Source organism: Crocuta crocuta, unplaced genomic scaffold (genome assembly GCF_008692635.1).
Source record: "Crocuta crocuta isolate KB4526 unplaced genomic scaffold, BGI_CrCroc_1.0 scaffold162, whole genome shotgun sequence".
NCBI lineage: Eukaryota > Metazoa > Chordata > Mammalia > Carnivora > Hyaenidae > Crocuta > Crocuta crocuta.
The window spans coordinates 3,756,419-3,778,307 of NW_027529433.1; the positions used below are offsets into that span (position 1 = coordinate 3,756,419).

General features: G+C 37.2%; 1 protein-coding gene across 1 annotated transcript in view; it reads right to left on the reverse strand.

Moving 5' to 3' along the window:
* Positions 1-21,889, reverse strand: part of JMY (junction mediating and regulatory protein, p53 cofactor) — a 95,674-nt gene that overhangs the window by 21,083 nt on the left and 52,702 nt on the right. Inside the window, exons 3-6 of the mRNA XM_077759891.1 lie at positions 18,891-19,041; positions 14,367-14,536; positions 930-1,095; positions 282-469 (exon numbers count right to left, since the gene is read on the reverse strand). Of these exons, the coding sequence (XP_077616017.1) occupies positions 282-469; positions 930-1,095; positions 14,367-14,536; positions 18,891-19,041 (675 nt within the window). The remainder of the gene's footprint in view (positions 1-281; positions 470-929; positions 1,096-14,366; positions 14,537-18,890; positions 19,042-21,889) is intronic.

Here is a 21,889-nt window from a genome sequence, read left to right on the forward strand (position 1 = left end):
TAAAAGAGTATAAAGAATATGGATTAATTATTTTATATATAAAAGTTCATTCAAGACTGAGGCCAAAACCAAAACATAATTATAGAACATCACTGGCCTCCTTAAGTAATCAGGAGCCATGGGATCCTACAATCTTGTCCTTCACCAGAGTCACTTTCAGGGTGCAAGGGATAAGAAAACCGCATCATCACTGGCTGTTCTAACGTGTTTCACATGGCAGTCCTCAGAAAACTCTATACTGCTAATGCAACGGCCTGAGTACATAGCCTACGCTATCATACCTTTTTATTTCTGAGGTAGGCTTTCTTGGCTGAAACCCGTCCTCGTCTTGCTTCCAGCTGGCGTGCTTTCTGCTGAAGTTTCTGTAGCTCTTCTCTCTGTAAGTGCACAGATGCCGCCAGCTCCTCCTTTTCCAGCATGGCCTCCATGCTTTCATAAGTGTCGTAATATACCACCTCATCTCTCTTTTCTGTAACAAAATAGCAGCGAGGGGTAGTGGTTAAGAGCAGGAGTGCATGCAGCAAGACAGAACAGAGTTCTAAGCCACTCATTAGCTCTGTGACCTCAGGCAAAGCTGTTACCTCTTGAGCTTCTTTGTAAAACACTGATTATTAGGAAATACACCTTCTAGGGTATGTGTACAAGGTTCTCAGCAATGTGGGGCACACAGTTAAGTGCTCAATAAATGTTAAGTATCATCCCCCAACCTGGAAATTTTTCTGGCCGAAACAACCTTACAAAGTGAGTATTTTACAAAGTAATAATACAGTTGCATTGCTGAGTCTAAGTAACTTGAGCTTCAGAGCTCCTTTAAAAGTCTTGACATTAAGATTTTCTTAGTCTCAAAGGAAGAACCAGCTGATGACTATCTGTCTTTCTCCTGTGTATTCATCTTTTTCTGGATTTATGTGGCTGAATGCACACCATACCCGATATGAGTCTTTTGATGCTTTCCAGTTGTGCTGTCAAGAGTAACTCTTCACACTTCAAGATTTCAAACTGTACTTCATACAGCTGGAGTTGCAGGTCATAATAATCAGCTTCTAACTGATCCAATCGGGCTATAGCTTCTGTACCACCCTGCAAACTCTGCATCTGCATCGAAAATAAAAATAAGAACATTTCTAATTGGTTGGGACAAGGGAAAAAAATGAAGTTAGGATTAGAAATGAATACCAATCATATAGCATAAATCCAAGAAGCAACTGTTACAGGAAAGAATCCTACAAACAAGAATTGAAGCTTATTTTAAAAGACAGAAAAACAGCAATAATCGAAACATACAGTTTTGGAAATAACTAGGCAAACATGGTAAAAATAGTATTTTTAATTAAAGTTTATTCATATCACAGCTTATATTTAGGATATTATTCTAGTTATTCTGATATAATTATTAATAGTGTTCCTTCCTCTCAAAAGTAGATTACTAACCCATGCAGTTATCCCTTCCATATATGAATGAGATTATATATGAAAGAACAAGATATGTAAGTAATATTCAGCCATGCTCAGATAGTTACAGCCAAGGAGTAGAAGTCTGGTCACCTTATACATCCAGAGCTGTGTTTTGCTCCACTGACAAAGCCTTGCTAGCTTCTAGGATCTGGTTAGTGGGGAAGCAAGGTGAGTGGGTGTGAGCAGAACAGCAGAACAGAAATGACTGCATGAAAGTCCCTGCAAACTGCTGATGATGATAACTACTAGTATCTTTACGAAAATGCAGTTAGGATCATACATCCAACTTACGGTGAGATTCAAATGTTTCTAGGCATGTCTCATGAAGTGGTGGGTGTCCTTGCATGAAGTTTGCTTGGTTGGTTCATTAGTTTTTGGTCCAGAAAAGGGATGGAGAAGAGATTTTGCCAAGCATCAGAAGGAAATTACTATAAGCAAAGTATGCTTCAGATACTAGTCCCTAAGCCCATTTATTTCCATGGATTCCTACTTGGGGCTGTCAAGAAAGATGGCTGTAAGGAGGAGATGACAGAATGGCTTTTCAGGAGTCTGTGAAGGACAGGCATGTGAGACAGTAAAGCATTCCTCTCAGGATATTTCATCTAAGAATACAGTGCTACACTTTAGCAGTTTAAATGTTCATGCTTAGAACTCCAGAAGACTGTCACAGGTATCGTGTGCTCTGGAACAAGCAGCAGTGGTGAGGAGGCCATGGCCTCAAGGGGCATCCAGTGAATGACTACCAATGGGGGTGGAGGAGCAACAGAGGAAAAGAAGGGAAATGTTTGTGAGCTCCTTTGAGGGGTGACCTGGGACTCCCAGAGTACCAAGGAGATACCTGCCTGGTACTCTTGGGACAGGCTTGACAGCAGACAGTAAATTCTTATTATTGCAAAAAGCTCCTGTCTGGTGAGGTTGGTGAATCATGTTAGCACATAAACAGAGTATGTTTTAAACAAGAGTCCAGCCTGGGGCACCTGGGTGGTTCAGTTAAGTGTCGGCCTTTGGGTCAGGTCATGATCTCACTGTTTGTGAGTTCGAGCCCTGCGCTGGTTCTCTGCTGTCAGGGTGGAGCCCACTTCAGACCCTCTGTTCCCTCTCTCTCTCAAAATAATAAACTTAAAAAAAAGAAAGAAAGAAAGAAAGACTATACAAGAGTTCAGCCTTTCCTTTAAATTTTAGATATGCAACAAAATCTTGAAGATTAGAATTGTTTTTTAAAGTTGATTTATTTTGAGAGAGAAAGAGAGAGAGAGACAGCGAGAGAGAATATGAAAGAATCCCAAGCAGGCTCCATGCTGTCAGTGCAGAGCCCAGCGCAGGGCTCAATCCCACAAGCCAATCCTATGAACCGTGAGATCATGACCAGAGTTGAAATCAAGAGTTGGATGCTTAATCAACTTAGCCACTCAGGTGCCCCACAAGTTCCTTGTAAACTACAAAGCAATAACACTTAGCCTGTGATCTAAATGTGCAATGGTAGACACTTAAAAATAATCAAGTTAATTATGTACACTGCTCTTTAATAAATGTTATAAAAAAATTTACATTAGATAGTTAATGAATTGTAGGCCAACAATCCTGCTGCATTAGGAATTATTTTGAGTGTCCAACAGTAAATATGAAACAGGGGCACCTGGGCGGCTCAGTTGGTTAAGCGTCCGGCTTCAGCTCAGGTCATGATCTTGCGGTTTGTGGGTTCAAGCCCCATATCGGGCTCTGTGCTGACAGCTAGCTCAGAGCCTGGAGCCTGTCTTTGGATTGTGTGTCTCCTTCTTTCTGTCCCTCTCCTGCTCACACTGTCTCTCTCTCTCTCTCTCTCTCTCAAAAATAAATAAAACATTAAAGAAAAAACAGTAAATATGAAATAAACCACAAATTCCATTACAGTGGCTCATGGAGGAGAATACTGACAAAATGAAATCCTGGTGTTTTGGTACTAAGTCATAAAATGTGAATATAGGTATCATTTCTTTTCTGAGACTCTCAGTTTCACTTTAAATTATAAACATCCTTTTGCATACTGTCTTGGGGCTTCTTATCTAGCTCTGAAGACCACAGATCCAGAATGTGTATTCCTGTTATCAGCACCCAGATAATGTTGGGGTGCCTGGGTGGCTCATCTGGTAAGCATCCAACTCTTAGTTTTGGCTCAGGTCATTATCTCACAGTTTCTGACATGGAGTCCGATGTCAGTCTGCACTGACAGCACAAAGCCTATTTGGGATTCTCTCTTCCTCTCTCTCTGTCCTTCCTCTGTTCACACACTCTGTCTGAAAAATAAACAAACTTAAAAAAACTAGTAAGAAGATAAAGCTTTAAAAAAGAATAAATAAAATACATAATGTTAAACGCTTTATTCTCAGGAAAACTATGATCAGTTAAGATAAAACCTTACTGTATATCAGTCTAAAACCTTCATTAACAGTGACACTATTCCGATCAAGGTCTGGGGCTAGTAGTTCCACCTTCACTATCTCCAGTTCTCTCCAGCTAGGAGCAACCATTTATCTGCGATGTTTATATCACTGTACTAAGGCTTCCCCTATACTCTTTAAGTTTCACTCTTGTCCAATACTAAGGACAAGAAAGCTAAGGACAGAAAGCTTAAAGCCCCTTGTTGACATACTTTTACATTGTCAATCAATATCAAATATCAAACTGAGAAAGTAAGGGATGTTTTCTTATAAGAAACAATCTCATCCCCCAACTTTCTGGTTTACTGAGTTCCATTCAAAGCAAAAAAAAAAAAAAAAAGGTCAAGAGGTAGATCTGCCATCACAAGGTTCAAAATGAAAAAATCTAGGGGCACCTGGTGGCTCAGACGGTTAAGCGTCTGACTTAGTTGGGGTCATGATCTCACAGTTTGGAGTTCGAGGCCCGCTTCGGGTTGTGAGCTGGCAACTCAGAGCCTGGAGCCTGCTTCAGATTCTCTGTCTCCCTCTCTTTCTGCCCCTTCCCAGGTCGTGCTCGCTCTCTCTCAAGTTAAATGAACATTCAAAAAATTATTCTTTTAAATCTCATCAGAGTCAGAAGTGCAGACAGAGGATCTGTTGCATCCCAACCTCTGAAGAATAAACAATAAAGCAATGGTAGGCATCATCACAAGTAACAGACAAGTAAGGGATCTGGAGAGGGTAAAACTTGCTCTAACGTTTGTTTAAACTTTGACATGGGGGCAATGAAAGACATGCAGAGGTAAGGGAAGACTATGCTGCTCTAAATCCCTTCCCTATAGTGTCTTTAATTTTCAAACTGATTTTCTCCTGATACCTAATTCATTCAGTGGACAGGCACAGAACTAGGGGAATAGGAATCAAGAGTATAAGGAATACTAATTCAGGACATTGAACAGTGCAGAGAAGGTAGGCGCCACAGTTGGAGCACCTTTGTTATGCCTGTGGGCACTGCTTCTCTGGGCAATAAAGAAGCCTAGCAATTAGGATAAGTGCTTAAAGGAGATGATCAAATTAAAGTTTTCACACTTTGCTATCCTGAAATTTTACTCAGCTCAACTTTACCTTCTGAGCAAACTTTTTGGTATTAGGATATCAAGACCTCCAGAATAAACTGCCTTCCCAGTGTAACCCAGGTAATACCAGCAATGCTGTGCCTGATCCAATTTTGCCAATTCCTAAAAGAACGGCCTTTCCACTAGACATAAGTAGGGAGCACCATTCTAATAAATATGGAAAAGAAAACAAGCAAACTGTTTTTACAGTAAATCTAGCAAGGAAATGAAGTATACCCAATGAAACACCAATCAATATCCAAACGTCCCAATAGGAAATCATACATTACTGACCCCACTGACGATCATTCCTACCATGCACAACAAGTTTTCTTGTACCTATTTTGACTATACTATACCATGAAACAAGCAATTTATACACACTAATGATGCCCCTATCCTGCTTTCCACTCTACTACGCCAGAAAAACCCCATGACATGTCAAGAGCTATGAAAAATAGAGCTGTCAGAGTATCTGTGTGTGGAGCCATTCTTTCAACAAATACTGACTGGGCACCTGCTGGCTGTCTGAGTTACAGAAAGTAAGGCAGTTAGCAATAAATGAAGTGAGGGTTCAAAAAGTCATCATGAAAACCATGTACAGCACAAGAGACAACATTAAAGGCAAGCTTGGCAAGCTGTCAGTTAAGACTAGCCCTTTTTTTATGTGGCAAAGACGGAAAGTACATGAGACTGAGTACCAAACAAACCTTAAGTATATGAGGTTCTACCGATAACAGCTACACAAATATGGAGAATGCATGTAAACAGAAGGAATTATCTAGAATTCCACATTTCAGAAATCTCTGAAAATTAAAAGCAGTCATAATTTCTCTGATATCAAAACCTAATCCCGTAATCCATTTTGTAGGAAGCTATCAGAAATTATGTGAATCACAATTTATTCCATTTAATGTAAGAATGTTTCATTAGCAGAATAATAACATTTGTATGGAAGTTTTATGTCTTAATCTGTCTGAAAAACTCCTAACTCTAATAAAGCATATCTGAGAGATTATTGCCTGACAGATTTCAGACAATGGTTTATTGGCTCATAGCACAAAGGGTTATGTTTGAGATTTAAGAGATAATATACATAAAACACTAAAGATAAAGCCAGAAATTTTCTATTTATTTTTATAATCAATATCAAAATATAATTAAGATGACTAAAATAGAATTTCATAAGTAATATAAAACTTTTAGAGTAGAACCTATTTGTACTTAAAGACTTTGAAATTTCTACTGTGCAGATTCAGAACAAACTACATATGTGTTAAACAAAAAACAGCTTCTCTGCCTGGACAAGCACCCTAGCTGCCCTGGCCCTGTTCAGACTGTGTCCAACACAGGAAAGCTTCTTGCTGTTGAACTTTTTTGCCAAGATCCATTTGAAATGCAGCTGTCTGAAGCATGGGAGCTGGATTTTTCCCATCTTTGTATTCCCTTCCTTGATACTTGCATAATACCTTACACAGATTAATCATGTCTAAGATTTATGGAGTTCTACTCTATGCACCAGACATTATGCTAAATACCTTATATACATTAACCAATGGAATCATAACTTTCCTAAAAGGTATCCATTAATCATATTTTATAGAGAGGTTAAGTAATTCACCCAAGGTTATATAAGTAATAATTTTGCAGAACCAGTATCTACATGATTATTTTATCCAAATATGGTAGCCAGAAGCTGCAAGTGGCTATTTAAATATAGATTAATTAAAATTCTGTTCCTCTGTCACATAAATCACTTTTCAAGAGCTCAGTAGATATCCGGGCAGTAGGTACATTACTGGAAAGTGCAAATATAAAATATATCCATTGATGTTGGAAGTTCTACTGAATACTGTCTAGACCCTAAGCTTAGATCTCCTAAGGTATACTGTAATGCTCAATAAATACTTGTGGATTTAAGAAAACTGACATGGGGAATATAACCTTAAAAACCGTTTAGCTGTATGATTTTAGGAGAAAAACAAAATTATGGATTGTGAGGATGTAGCCTCAGGATTGGTATATATTAAGCTCAATATTCTAGCAGCTTATGCATGTTGATAGAGAGGACCTCAAGAAGCCAAAGTTTCTAAAAAATGTATGGGGAATGGTTAGAATTCTCTGCCAAGACAAGAAAGTACACTGATATCTTTTGAGAACATTCAAAAAGGACCCATCATCCAAAGAATTTTCTGGTTAATTCCATGAAGGAGAGAACAGAGTTAACCAGAAGATAAGAAGAAACATACTAAATGAGATGTGATTGTATTTTCTGATGTTTCATGCTAGCATCTTGATTTTGAGATCTCCTATTTCAGTTAATAACTACAAACAGAATCCCTTATTAATAATCCTTCTTTTAATAACACTTCTTACATATACTCCTAACCCTGTGTGATTATATGTATTTTTGTCTTGTTCTGTGGCTGTGACTAATTAAACTCACCCTGGGTTCGTTCAAAGGTATTGAGCTAAAGAGACATCAATGTTTTCAGGAGTTTTTGAAGGGAAAATTTGAACACCAAGGGCAGTTTGGTTTCAAAAGTTTAGGTACAGACAAACCTGTTAAATTTGTCTGCAGAACTGTGTGTATGTGCATATTTCTCTCAGTACAGAGTACTAACTTTCTAATTCTATTTATTATTATTATTTTTTTTTTACTTTATTTTAGAGAGAGAGCGAGTGAGCAAACATGTATGCAAGTGGGAGAGCAGGGCAGAGGGACAGAGAGAAATGCAAGAATTTACAAGTTCAGCACTACACTCATGTCAAGTATTACTAAATAGTTTTTAATTTCTGATTTTATTTTTTAAAGTGCTTTATATTGTCACATCAGGAAGAAGTTTGCTTCTAAAAAAAAATCCAAGACACAATATACTGTATTTTTTAAGCAACAAAAGTCTCCCCATAATTTAAATAACAGAGTGGTACTGTATTATGAAGTCTTCAATGGCAAACCATTTGTTTGGGAGGGGTTTAATAATTTATATTTGCTGTTTCTCATGAGTAATGTGGTCACCTTAAATTAATGCTAATAAAACTGGTGTAGTACATCATAGATATACATAAAAACACAATACGTACATTATATACGCTCAAGCATAAACATGGCAAGAATGACTGGTTAGGTTTAGCAAATGCTTTGAAGAATTCAAACACAATCCAGAACTTTAAGAAGGAGACCATTAAGGTAATGGGGTGGTCCCAGGGAAAATGACCCCACAGATAATTATCTTAGACTCTTGGGGCCCACTTTAGCTCAGCCCTTCCTCTACAACCCCTAGCCCAACTCCAGTAAGAACAATGTTTTTACAATAGCAAATGGTCAGAGATCTTACCCTGAGCAGCTCTTTTAGGCACTCTGTAATTCACTGTCAGCCTGGTTAGAACAACAAAGCTAGCACATGTGATAAAGACAGAGAATGGTACTCAACTTCCTGGGCAATAAAATGCTAGGATTTAAAAACGAAATAAAATTAATAGGATTTTAAGTTTTAAAAGTACTGAAACTTAATATTTCAGACAGCTTGTGACATAAATGAGAAGGCTTACTAGGAAAAGGAGATTGCAGCAGAAATGCTTTAGGGGAACATGAGTAGGAGTGAAATTGTTGCAAAGAATTTCTGAATATAGGGTGAAAAAACCAGGATGACACAAGTTACAATTTTACCTTTAACACCAGCAGCAAATAAAATATAAGGGAAAAAAAAAAATCACAATTTAATACCATTAACAAAAAGATTTCTTTCTAGATCACAGCCATTATACATTATAAGCTGTCCGTACTACTTTTTAAACAAGAGAAGATAAGCATATGCACTTTTTAAATGTCAGTAGGGACCTCTAAGCCAAAAAAAAAAAAAAATCAGAGCTGTCCTGATAACAGCGGATAGGCGGAGAGGTTTTGTTTTTTCTCAGAGACTAAAATATACTTTCGCATATAGCCAATGTTCTAAAAACCAATACAGTCAATCCACTGAATGGGAGCAAAATATTTTCAAATTATAAATCCTATAAAAGACTTGTGTGTAGAATATATAAAGAACTCTTTCAACTTAGCAATAAAGAAAACCCCAATTTTAAAATGTAAAACATATGAACAGAGGTTTCTCCAGAGAAGATAAATAAGTAACCAATAGGCAAATGAGATACTCAATATTAATACCATGAGGGAAATCAATCTAAAAACAAAATGAGATAACAATTCACACTCAACCAAGATGCTATAATAAATAAGACAAATTTTAAATATTAATGATTGTGTAGAGAAAGATGTGCAGAAATTCTAACCGTTGTACAGTGCTGGTGGGAACGGCTGCTTAGGAAAACAGTCTGACAGTTCCTCAAAAAGTTAAAAAGGCAGTTTTCTCGTAGGCATATACCAAGATTACATGACTGTTCTTTCACAGCAACATGGTTCATAATAGCTCCAAATGCAGAAAGAGCCCAAATATTCATCAACTGGGGAATGCATAAAATGTGGTATTAACAACATAAAGATCATTCTATCAAAAAAACTAAAGTAAGCATGCATAGTTTCTCAAACAAAAACTAAATGGGTTTGTGACCAATGAACAAGCCTTACGAGAAATTTTAAGGGAGACCCTCTGAGTGAAGAAAAGACAAGACAAAAAAAGACCAAAAGCAACAAAGACTAGAAAGGAAAAGAGAGCATCACCAGAAACACCAACTTTATACATAACAAAGACTCTAAATTCGTATCAATAATCACTCCAAACGTAACTGGACTAAATACTCCAATCAAAAGACACACGATATCAAAATGGATAAATAAAAACTTGATCCATCTATATGTTGCCTATAAGAGACTCATTTTAGACCTAAAGACACTAGCAGATTGTAAATGAAGGAATGAAGAACCATCTAGCTTGCAAATGCACATCAAAAGAAAGCCAGAATAGCCATACTGAGACAACTAGATTTTAAACCAAACACTGTAAAAAAAGATGAAAAGAGGTACTATATCAGAATTAAGAAGCCTATCCATGAATAAGATCAATTATTTATGCCCCCAATGTGAAAGCACCCAAATATATAAATCCATTAATAACAAACATAAAGAAACTCATTGATAATAATACAATAGCAGTAGGGAATTTGACACCCCCATATACAGCAATGAACACATCACCTCAGCGGAAAAATCAAAAAGCAATTCCCCTTTTTTTTTTTCTTTATTTATTGGGGGGGGAGGGAGGGAATATGTGGATATGAATATGAATGAGTGNAGCTGCAGTCAGATGCTTAACTAAATGAGCCACCCAAACACCCCAAAACCATAGCTTTGAATAACACATAGGACCAGAGGGACTTAAGGTATATCCAGAACATTCCATCCTAAAGCAGCATAATACACGTTCTTTTTGAGAGCACAAAGAACATTCTCTTAAAGATCTCCTACTGGGTCACAAATAAGCCCTCAACAAGTACAAAAAGATCGAGACCATACCATGCATATTTTCACACCACAATAATGTAAACTTGAAGTCAACCAGAAGAAAAAAATGAACTGGATAGACCACAATTAACATGGAAGTCAAAGAATATATTACTAAGGAATGAATGTGGGGCGCCTGAGTGGCTCAGTCAGTTGAGCATCGGACTTCGACTCAGGTCATGATCTCCCAGTTCATAAGTTTGAGCCCTGCATTGGGCTCTGTGGTGTCAACACAGAGCCTGGTTTGGATCCTCTGTCCCCCTCTCTCTCTGCTGCTCACCCACTCGCGTACTCTCTCTCTCTCAAAAAGTAAATTTAAAAAGTTAAAGAATATATATATTTCATGTATGGGCTATTGACAAAAAGAAAATGACTTCAAGTTTTTCCAAAAATGGCTTAATGAAATAATGTATGATACAATACATTGCTGAAAGCGTGAAGCCTGTGTGGATTCTCTACCTCCTCTCTCTGCCCCTCCTCTGCTTGTGCTCTCTCAAAATAAACAAACATGGGGGGCGGCCACAAGCTTGAACAGTTGTGCCTAAACCATGATGTCTCACTATATACCATTTACAACACCCTCTTAGGTTCGTTCATCCCTAACATGAGCTTTAATCTTCATTCATTTTTTAAAACTACAGGTGACCTTTGAATAACATGGAGATTTGCTTATTCTAATAGTTAGGAAAACTATTAGCAAATAACCAATGTAGATACTTTATTACCCTTTCATAAGAAGCCACCTGTCCCTGATGAACATGGATACAAAAATCCTCAACAAGATACTAGCCAGCCCAATTCAACAATACATTAAAAGATTTATTCACCACAATCAAGTGGGATTTATACCTGGGATGCAGTGCTGGTTCAGTATCTACAAAACAATCAACGTGATTCATCCCATCAATAAAAGAAAGGACAAGAACCACATGATCCTCTCAATATATATGGTGAAAGCATTTGAGAAAATACAGCATCCTTTCTCGATGAAAACCCTCAAGAAAATAGGGATAGAACAATCATACACCTCAAGATCATAAAAGCCATATATGAAAGACCCAACACTAACATCATTCGCAATGGGGGAAAACTGAGAGCTTTCTCCCTTATCCCTAAGGTCAGGAACAAGACAAAGATGTACACTCTCGCCCCTCTTATTCAACACAGTATTGGAAGTCTTAGCCTCAGCAATCAGACAACATAAAGAAATAAAAGGCATCCAAATCAGGCAGGAGGAGGGCAAGCTTTCATTCTTCGCAGATGACATCATACTCTATATGGAAAACCAAAAAGATTCCACAAAAAAACTGCCAGAACTAATCCATGAATTTAGCAAAGTCACAGGATACAAAATCCATGCACAGAAATTGGCTGCATTCCTATACACCAACGAGGCAACAGAAAGAGAAAACAAGGAATTGATCCTATTTACAACTGCACCAAAAACCACAAAATACCTAGGAATAAATCTAACCAGAGGTGAAAAATTGATACACTGCAAACTATAGAAAGCTTACGAAACAAGTGAAGAAGACACAAAAAGATGGAAAAGTATTCCATGCTCCTGGATAGGAAGAACAAATATTAATAAAATGTTAATACTCCCCAAAGCAACCTACATATTCAACACAAAATCTATCTATAATCTTAAAATTAGGATGGAACCAGAAAAGACCCTGAAGGCCAAAGCAATCTTGAAAAAGAAAACTAAAGCTGGAGGTATCACAATCCCAGACATCAAGCTGTATTACAAAGCTGTAATCATCAAGACAATATAGTACTGGCACAAAAACAATTGAACAGAATAGAGAACCCGGAAATGAACCCACAAATGCACAGCCAACTCATCTTTGACAAAGCAGGAAAGAATATTAATAAAGACAGTCTTTTCAGCAAGTGGTGCTAGGAAAACTGGACAGCGACATGCAGAAAAATGAACCTGGACCACCTTCTTAGACTATACACAAAAATAAACTGAAAATGGATGAAAGTACTAAAGGTGAGACAGGAAGCCATCAAAATCCTCGAGGAGAAAGCAGGGAAAAACCTCTTTGACCTCGGCCACAGCAACTTCTTACTCAACACGTCTCTGGTGGCAATGGAAACAAAAATGACCTATTGAGACCTCATCAAAATAAAAAGCATCTGCACAGCAAAAGAAACAATCAGCAAAACCAAAAGACAACTGACGGAATGGGAGATGATGTTTGCAAACAACAAATCAGATAAAGGGTTACGTTAGTATCCAAAATCTATAAATCTATCAAACTCAACACCCAAAAAACAAATAATCCAGTGAAGAAATGGGCAAAAGTCATGAGAAGACAGACACTTCTCCAAAGAAGACATCCAGATGGCCAACTGGTGCAGCCAATCTGGAAAACAGTATGAAGGTTCCTCAAAAAAACTAAAAACAGAGCTACCCTCTGACCCAGCAATTGCACTACTAGGTATTTATCCAAGGGATACGGGTATGCTGTTACAAAGAGGCACATTCACACCAATGTTTATAGCAATGCTATCGACAAGAGCCAAACAGTATGAAAAGAGTCCAAATGTCCATCGATGGATGAATGGATAAAGACGTGATCTGTATTGCAGAGTATTACTCAGCAGTCAAAAAGAATGAAATCTTGCCATTTGCAACTATGTTTATGGAACCTGAGGGTAAGCGAAATTAGTCAGAGAAAGGCAAATATCATATGACTTCACTCATATAAGGACTTTAAGATGGAAAACAGATGAACATAAGGGAAGGGAAGCAAGAATAATATGAGAACAGGGAGAGTGACAAAAACATAAGAGACTTTTAAATACAGAGAGTTACTGGAGGGGTGGTGGGGGTGGGGGGCTAAATGGGAAAAGGTCATTAAGGAATCTACTCCTGAAATCATTGTTGCACCATATACTAACCTGGATGTAAATTACAAATTAAAAAATTAAAATAGAAGCCATCTGTCCTGATGCAATTTAATAATAAAACAAAGTGTTTAATAATGTTTTAAAAAAAACAGTCTCGAAGGTAATGAAAACAGTATAATTAATGGGTTCAATATTTTCAAGCAAGACTTGGGAGTTATTCTACGTTGCACTGGACAGTATAACTATACTAAAACCACTCATCAACAGAATGATGATGAAAAAGAGTAGTTAATAAATTTTAAATATGTCTATTAGCAACCTTTTCAAGGATTTGTAAAACTATTCTTTTGGCGGGGGGGGATTCATGAACAGGTCTTAATTAAGCACAGTCAAGAAAACTGGACCTCTGTTAACCTTGTTTTGTGTTCTAGTAAGAATAAAATGGGAAGTTCTAAGAGATACTGGTTTAAACATAATATAACCAAATAAAATTCTTCTGCCTTAGGATTTTTCTATTATTTCTCTGGACAGTGAAACCTTTAAATAATTGTCAGAGCTTTGAGGGGCACCTGGATGGCTCAGTTGATTAAGTATTGACTCTCGGTTTCAGCTCAGGTCATGAACTCCTGGTTTCATGAGTTCAAGTCCCCGTGTCAGGCTCTGTGCTAGTAGCACCAAGCCTGCTTGGGATTCTCTGTCTCCCTCCATCTCTGCCTCTCCCCCAATCGCAAAGTCTGCCTCCCTAAACAAATAAAACTAAAAATATATATATATTTAAGAAATAACTGTCAGAGCTTTGAACCTTATAGTACAAAAAGACAACAACGAAATTCTAATGTCAACTCTTTAAATAGTGTACTGCTGCCGACAGTCACACTGTGATGCTTATGAGAATACCTTACATGTCTAACTCTTCTACTACTGGCAACTCAAATCAGAGGACCATCATGAGTATTACCTCATGGAAACAATGCAAAATTAACTGCCTACAGATTCAGAAAATTCCAGTCCTATAAAAATATAAAAATCAAATAGCAAATCTTATTTTAAGTTTTATTTATTTTCTGATGGTTTTGTTACCTCTTCTTTTAGCGCATGTTTCCTTTGTTCCAAACAGATCTCTTTTGCTCTCATCATCTGCAAAGTCTCCTTAGAAACTGCATACTGAAGTTTTTCCATTCTTTCTGCAGCTGCTGCCCACGACGCTTTACCAAATTTCTTCTGATCTGCTCTCATTCGATCGTACACAGCTATTAATAATAATATTTTAAAGAGACATTAAGATATAACACAACTTGATTCTGAATAATTTCAAAGTTTTTGTTCTCAATAACCATACACTTAAAGATACAAATCTCAGTCCCTTAGGTTTCCTATATAGCAGCTCTAAAACAAAACTCAACAATATCCAATATCTTAGATTCTAATGTCCTCACTAATAATTCTAAATAATCATCCTCATAAAATTGTGAAGATAAAACTGATGACACAGGGTGCCTGGGTGGCTCAGTCGGTTGAGCGTCTGACTTTTTCCCGAGTATGCTAACTGAAATCAGTCATAACTATTTAAGATTATTTGAAATTATTGAAACCCATGTGTTAAATTTTTATCATTCTGAGTCCTCCAAAAATACTACAAAAACCTGATGGAGCAAAAAATAACTCCTAGATGTTAGCATGGAACTTATTCAGAGGTTAGAGTTGGAAGGGCACAACCAAACCCCAAGGAAAACCTCTAGTTGCATCTTGCACCTTCCCCACAAAGGGAATTTTTTATTTGCCACAACAGAGCCCAACTTTAAGAGATGCTTCTTGGGGCGCCTGGGTAGCTTAGTCGGTTAAGCGTCTGACTTTCGCTTAGGTCATGATCTCACGGTTCGTGGGTTCGAGCCCCGCGTCGGGCTCTGTGCTGACTGCCAGCTCAGGGCCTGGAGCCTGTTTCAGTCTGTGACTCCCTTTCTCTCTGACCCTCCCCTGCTCACGCTGTCTCTCTCTCTCCTAGAAATAAATAAAAACATTAAAAAAAAAAAAAAAAGGATACTTCTTGACAATCAAATAGCTACTATCTTCTAGTTACAGAACTTTATCACTTACAGTATAGTACAGTAGTGGCTTATCCTGGGTTCTTACATAATAAAACCAACCATCCTTATGCCCACCCACTTCAACAGGTTAGAGACACACTCATCATAAAAGAGGTAGGCAATTTGAATAGTACGGAAGATCTTTAAATGAGTACACATTCACTAGTAGTATCTTTTATATGTCCAGAGTTAAGTGATAAATAATTTTGTACTGCCACAATCTCCTAACCATCTTGTGCAAGGAAGTATATCTCAGTAATCTTTGCCTCTGCCTGATTTTTATGAAATCTTAATTTTTTTACACTAACACAAGTCACAATAAAAATTTAAACTGTAGAGGCAGGCTTGTAACCAAAAAGAGCAGTTTCTCAGGCTCAGCTCTTCCCTATCCCCTAGTCTCAGTGCCCACTGCTTTTCACTGTTTCTGGTGGTTACTTCAATAAAAAAATGCTGCTGTTTCTCAATTTACTTTAAAAACTATCTTTTGAGTTCCTATTATAACAGATGAAATTTTGCTGACTTACAGTCTCCTTTCAATATATTAATTCTTTCCATTTGTTTTTCTGTGACCTTCAAGTGCTAATGAAAAGAGTTAAGTTTTTAATGCAAAACCTTGCACTGAATTTCAATTTTAGGCTAACAAGTAAAATCTATTCATTTTGGTTGAACAAATAATTCTGCAATTTTAAATTTCTGCCTTTCTTTTAAAACTGTATTTTAATATTTCTACAACCATAAGATCAATACAGTAGTACAATGTAGGGTAATAAAAAGAAAAAAAAACCCTAAATGATTTGGAGTGAAATAATTGAGTTAAATTCCCAATTCTATCTATAAATGACACATAACTTTTGGTAAGAAATTTAATTGTTCTTGGACTCAATTCCCTTGATGAGAAATGAAATATAGTACCTAGTCTAAAAGGCTTTGTAGGATTTAAGTGAGAGAATTACAGTTATCAAAATGTCTCTTCCACTTCACATGGCACCGTCACTTCCTTGTTCTCTACTTTAGTCTGGGGGATAGCTCCCTGTCCTAATTCAGTTCCATGTTGTTACCTACCATAAGAGCTAGTCTATATTTAGTCTTCCAATACCTTGGATAAAACATATTCTTACAGTTCGCTGTTAACTCACTTCACTTAGAATTATTTTCCAACAGCTCAAAATATGACAGTAATAAAGAAAATCATCAGTGTACAATGTTTGGAATACCCCTAGAACAGTATAGGGGTTTCTCGCCAATAGATTCTTCTCTCCCTCTGGTGGCAAGAATAAAGATTTTTTTTCTAAGTAGACCATTTACATTATCAGGATAACAACTCTATAATAATGGTCTATGATAATCAGTCAATGTGGAAAACAAAACTCTGAAGGCCATGCAGTTCTGGTGTTCACAAATTATGTTAAAAAAAAAAAAGTTTAATGAGTTAACATGTATACTTGTCAGAAATGATCCAATTTAAGATGTTTTTAAAAGCTCTGCAATAGGGGTGCCTGGGTGGTTCAGTAGGGCAAGCATTCGACTTTGGCTCAGGTCTTGATCTCACAGTCCATGGATTCGAGAGCCGCATCGGGCTCTGTGGAGACAGTTCACAGCCTGGATCCTGCTTAGGAGCCTGTGTCTCCCCCTCTCTCTGGCCCTCCCCTACTCAGGCTCTGTCTCACTCTTACTCAACAAACAAAGATTTTTAAAAAGCTAAGCAATAGTATATCAAAATTAAGTTACATCTGGCTCTGTATAATAAAGAAAAGAGAAAAAGGGGCTGTTTAACTCTTCCTTTAAAAAGTGAAATTAGAAGGTTACCATTCTGATTGGAAACATAAAGGAGGGCTTTTACTCTCAGCAGCATAAAGCAAAAGAGAGATCTTCATTCCGCTTCTCTAACATTTTGGGGGGGGGGGGGGGGGNAAGAAAGCAAAAGTAAAAGGCCAGGCAAATATCTGTTTGGGTTCAAGGGCTTCCTGCTAGGAAAAGGTCACTAGGAGTGAGGTATAAAGAGGTCTACAGTGACTCTGATGAATCATTTGGGACCCTAGAATGATGTTCATCATAGATAAAAAAATGTTTTGATTAAAACTAGAGAAACAAAGTATACAATAAGAACAATCATCAAAACTGTAAAGGAGCAAAACCAACAAACTATAGGTCATGTAATCATTTCAATTATGTAACAAGCCATATATTAAAAAATTGATAAGCACACAAAGTGGCTACATTGGCAGTAGAATTACAGATGTTGGAGGGGGTCCCTCTAATACTCTAAATTTTCTGTAATGGTTATATATTTTCAATCTTAATACAAGGTTTTTTAAATATTAAAAAGTGCGTCTAGAAAGCAGACTCTAAACCAAATGATTTACATAAAACAATTTATAAAAATAGTTTACAGTAAGAAATGACAGCTTTTAACATATTGTCAACATTTTAATGTATTGTTCTCTTACTTTTTAGAATTAAATTTTAATTTAGGCTTTAAAATTATCCTAATGCTCTAAGGTAAATACTCAGGAGTAGACTGCTGGATCATATGGTAAGCATATCTCTAACTTACCTACAAAACTGCATTCATTTTGCAGATTGCCTGTACAATTTTGCATTACCACCAGCAATACAGGAAGGGTTCTTGTTACTCTGCATCCTTGTCTGCCCTTGGTATTGTTAGTACCTTTTTTTTTTTTTTAGTGATTCTTATAGGCATGTATTGGTATCTCATCCTGGTTTTAATTTGCATTATACTAATGACTAATAGTCTCACCATCTTTTCAAGTGCTCATTTGCCATCTTTATCCTCAGTTCAAGTCCTTTCCCCATTTATTAACTGAACTGTTTCCTGTTTCATTTTTAAGTGTTCTTTATATATAGTCTGGATACAAGTCCTTTGTCAGATTTTATTTGCAAATATTTTCTCTTGAATACCCTCTGGTACCTGGCAGAGGCAAAGTTCTTAACTTTGGTGAAATTCATTTTATCAATTTTTTTCTTTTATGGTTCATACTCTTCACTTTTCACTTTTAAACTTTAACAGTTTGTATTTGTAGTGTCACTGCTACAAACTCTGCCTAACTCTCTAGATTAAGGACTTTTCGTACTTTTCTTATGGAAGTTTCAGTTTGTTTTTTTTTTTAAATAAACCTAAAAAGGCTGTATGAACCCCCAAACTTGTAGCAGTCGGTGAGAAGAGCAAATGACCTGGGGATCGTCTAAAATTCCAAGTTGTGTCTTAAACGTGAGAAGTCTTGTCGGGAACTCTGCCGTTAAGCTGTGGGGTAACTGGTTAATCAGAATTTAATTATGTTATACTACCACTCCATTACTATGTTTTCATGTGGAGTATGTGTAAATACATGTCCAGAAAAGAATGAAAAGATATACCTTAATTGGTTGATAGTGATCTTTTTCAACTGCTAGGACTATGAGTGGTCTTTATACACTTTTCTACAAGCCTGCTGCAAACAAACTATTTAAACCACTCCTTTTCAAAAATATCTAACAAGAATAACTTTAGTAGGAAACTCACCTTTTTGTGCTTTAGCTGTTATTTCAAAATATTTGACAGTAAGATCCTGAATAGACAGCACAGCCATGTGAGCTTTTCGCTGCCAATCAGCATCTTCTTTTTGTAGACTTTCAATTCTTCGAGGACCCAGATAGTCATTCTCCATGGAAATCTTTACAGGGGAAAAAAAAAGAAAAATTAAGAAATCTATTTCTTTACTCACTCCATAAATATTACTGAATATTTACATATCAGGCATTGGACCTGGTGCCAAAACAAAGGATACTTATATTTTCTTGCTCTAGAGTACAAGCTATAAATTTACAAAACAAGTAAATTAACCACCATGTTAAAGATACATTTTTTTTTAATGTTTATTTTATTTATTTTGAGAGAGGAATGAGAGAGAGCAGGGGAGAGGCAGAGAAAGACTCCAAAGCAGGCTCATCAATGTCACCAAAGAGCCTGATTTGGGGTTTGAATCCATAAACCATGAAATCATGACCTGAACTGAAACCAAGAGTCAGATGCTTAATAGACTGAGCCACCCAGGTGCCCCTAAAGATATTTAACACAGAAATCTGTTTCCCATTCCTCTTTGTCTTCTTTTTCATCCTTCCACTCCTCCAAATATAAGCAACGGAATTACAGCAAAATGGTAAGATGTTATTTTGGGGTGCTAAGATAACAAAAAATGTATTTCCTTCTTTACGGTAGTTACATTTTCAGGTTAAGAACTATTATTGCCAATAAGGGCACCTGGGTGACTCAGCTGAGACTTTGGCTCAGGTCGTGATCTCACAGTCCGTGAGACCACGTCAAGCTCTGTGCTGACAACTCAGAATCAAGAGCCTGCTTTCAATTCTATGTCTCTCTGTCCCTCTCCCATTCATGCTCGATCGCTTTGTCTCTCTAAGGTGAATAAATGTTAAAATTTTTTTAAAAGATTTCTGCCACTGAAATACTTCTAACTGACATATATAAAATAATTGAAAACTCCAAGTTGTTAAGACTGATAATAAATATATTAGCCCATCTATCTACTAACAATCCTGGGTCAGAAACAATAGACAAAAATTAACTACTGTTTTCAAGAGTTACACCTAAAACAAAAGGACAAATGAAAGTTGAAAGCTGAATTATGGACAGGAAGGTACTAGGTAAACGCTAAAGTAAAATCACAGAGGTAACAATATTAATATTAGAATACTATAAAGGTATGTTTAACAGGTAATAAAGGTGAAATCCAGCAAGACTAGCAGTGAAGTCTTTGTGCTCTCCATCCTGCTTTATCATATAGTGAGAAAAGACTGCTTTAAAAAATGGGAGGCACAGGGGCTGGCACGAGGTGGAATGAGGATCATCTCAGTGGCTCAGTTGGTTAAGTGTCAGCCTTTGGCTCAGGTCATATCTCAGTTTGCAGGTTTGGGTCCCACACTGGGCTCTATGTTGACTGAGTGGAATGTGCTTAGGATTCATTCTCTCTCTCACCCCACCCCTCCCCTAGACAAACTTTAAAAAATTAAATATGAAATTAGTTAACACCTTATTAGGAGGATGAAAACACAGAAAGATATAAACCCATCCTTGGCATAATTCTGAAAAACTAATCAATTATGAGCCACCAAAAAATTAGCTTGAAAAAATTCAGAAGTGGATTAACACAAGCCATATTCTCTACATAGTACAATAAACAAATTAAAAGACTAGCCTAAACCCAAAATAAAATTTTAATCACCAGAAAGGAAGGTTAACACCTGGTTTTACTCTGGAATAGAAGGGGAAATATATGCAAGAGCATATATTATAGAGCACAGCACACACTCAGTAATTTATTAGCAGTGTTATGAATGGCAAGGCATAAGGAAGGATCAAGAATAATGAAAAAAATCTGTATGTGGAACTGCCACTTCCTCAAAAAGTAGAACAATGGGGGACTAGCCGATTTCAAAGGGGAGCAGATCAAGGATTTCACTTTACATATGTTAAGTTTGATTCTGCAAAGGTCATGGCTAGAGATATAAATTTGACAGATGATATTTATAGCCATGAGAGTGGATGAGGTTATCTAAGTTAGTCAGGAGGAAAAGCCTCATGACTGACCCTTAGGAATTCTAACATAGTAAAGCTGGGTGAACAGCCTACAAAAACCAAGCCAGAGGGAATGGAGACACCAGGAAAGGGTGGAATCAAGGAGCAAGCAAGATTCAAAGTAAGAGAAATTAACCCTGTCCAACACTGCTTAGGGGTCAGGGAGGATGTCAACTAGGATCCAAGATCTAACAGCAGTAGGATCACTGAACTTAGCAACATAGGTTCTGGAGTATAGACGAACTTCCTTTGCCTATTAACTCCCATCACATCCTTATATCTCAGTTCAATTACTGGGTTCATGGAAGTTTTCCCTGACTCCCCGTTATAACCTCTTCAGTGCGACACATTTAACTTTCCTTCATAGCGCTGGCACAATTCCACTTTATATGCTTGGGAACTTTAAATATTTTATTTTTATTTGTTTTTGAGAAAGACAGAGTAGAAGGCAGAGAGGGTCAGAGAGGGAGACACATAACCTGAAGCAGGCTCCAGGCTCTGAGGTGTCAGCACAGAGCTCGATGAGGGGCTTGAATTCACAAACTGCAAGATCATGACCTAAGCCAAAGCTGGATGCTTGACCAGTTGAGCCACACAGTCACCCCTTGTAAATTTTAAATATTAACTGCTTTCCCCCTTTTAATGTTTATTTTTTGCTTTTCACTAGCACACAGACTAGTACAAACCCTACAATCAAATGAATGAGTAAATAAAAATTCACTCTACACCTGTTTATTTAAAAATACTTTTTCTTAATGTTTTATTTATTTCTGAGAGAGAGAGAGAGAGAGAGAGAGAGAGAGAGAGAGAGCGAGAGAGAGAGCGTGAGCAATGGGAGGGTCAGAGAGAGAGGGAGACACAGAATCTGAAACAGGCTCCAGGCTCTGAGCTAGCTGTCAGCACAGAGCCCGATGCAGGGCTCAAACCCA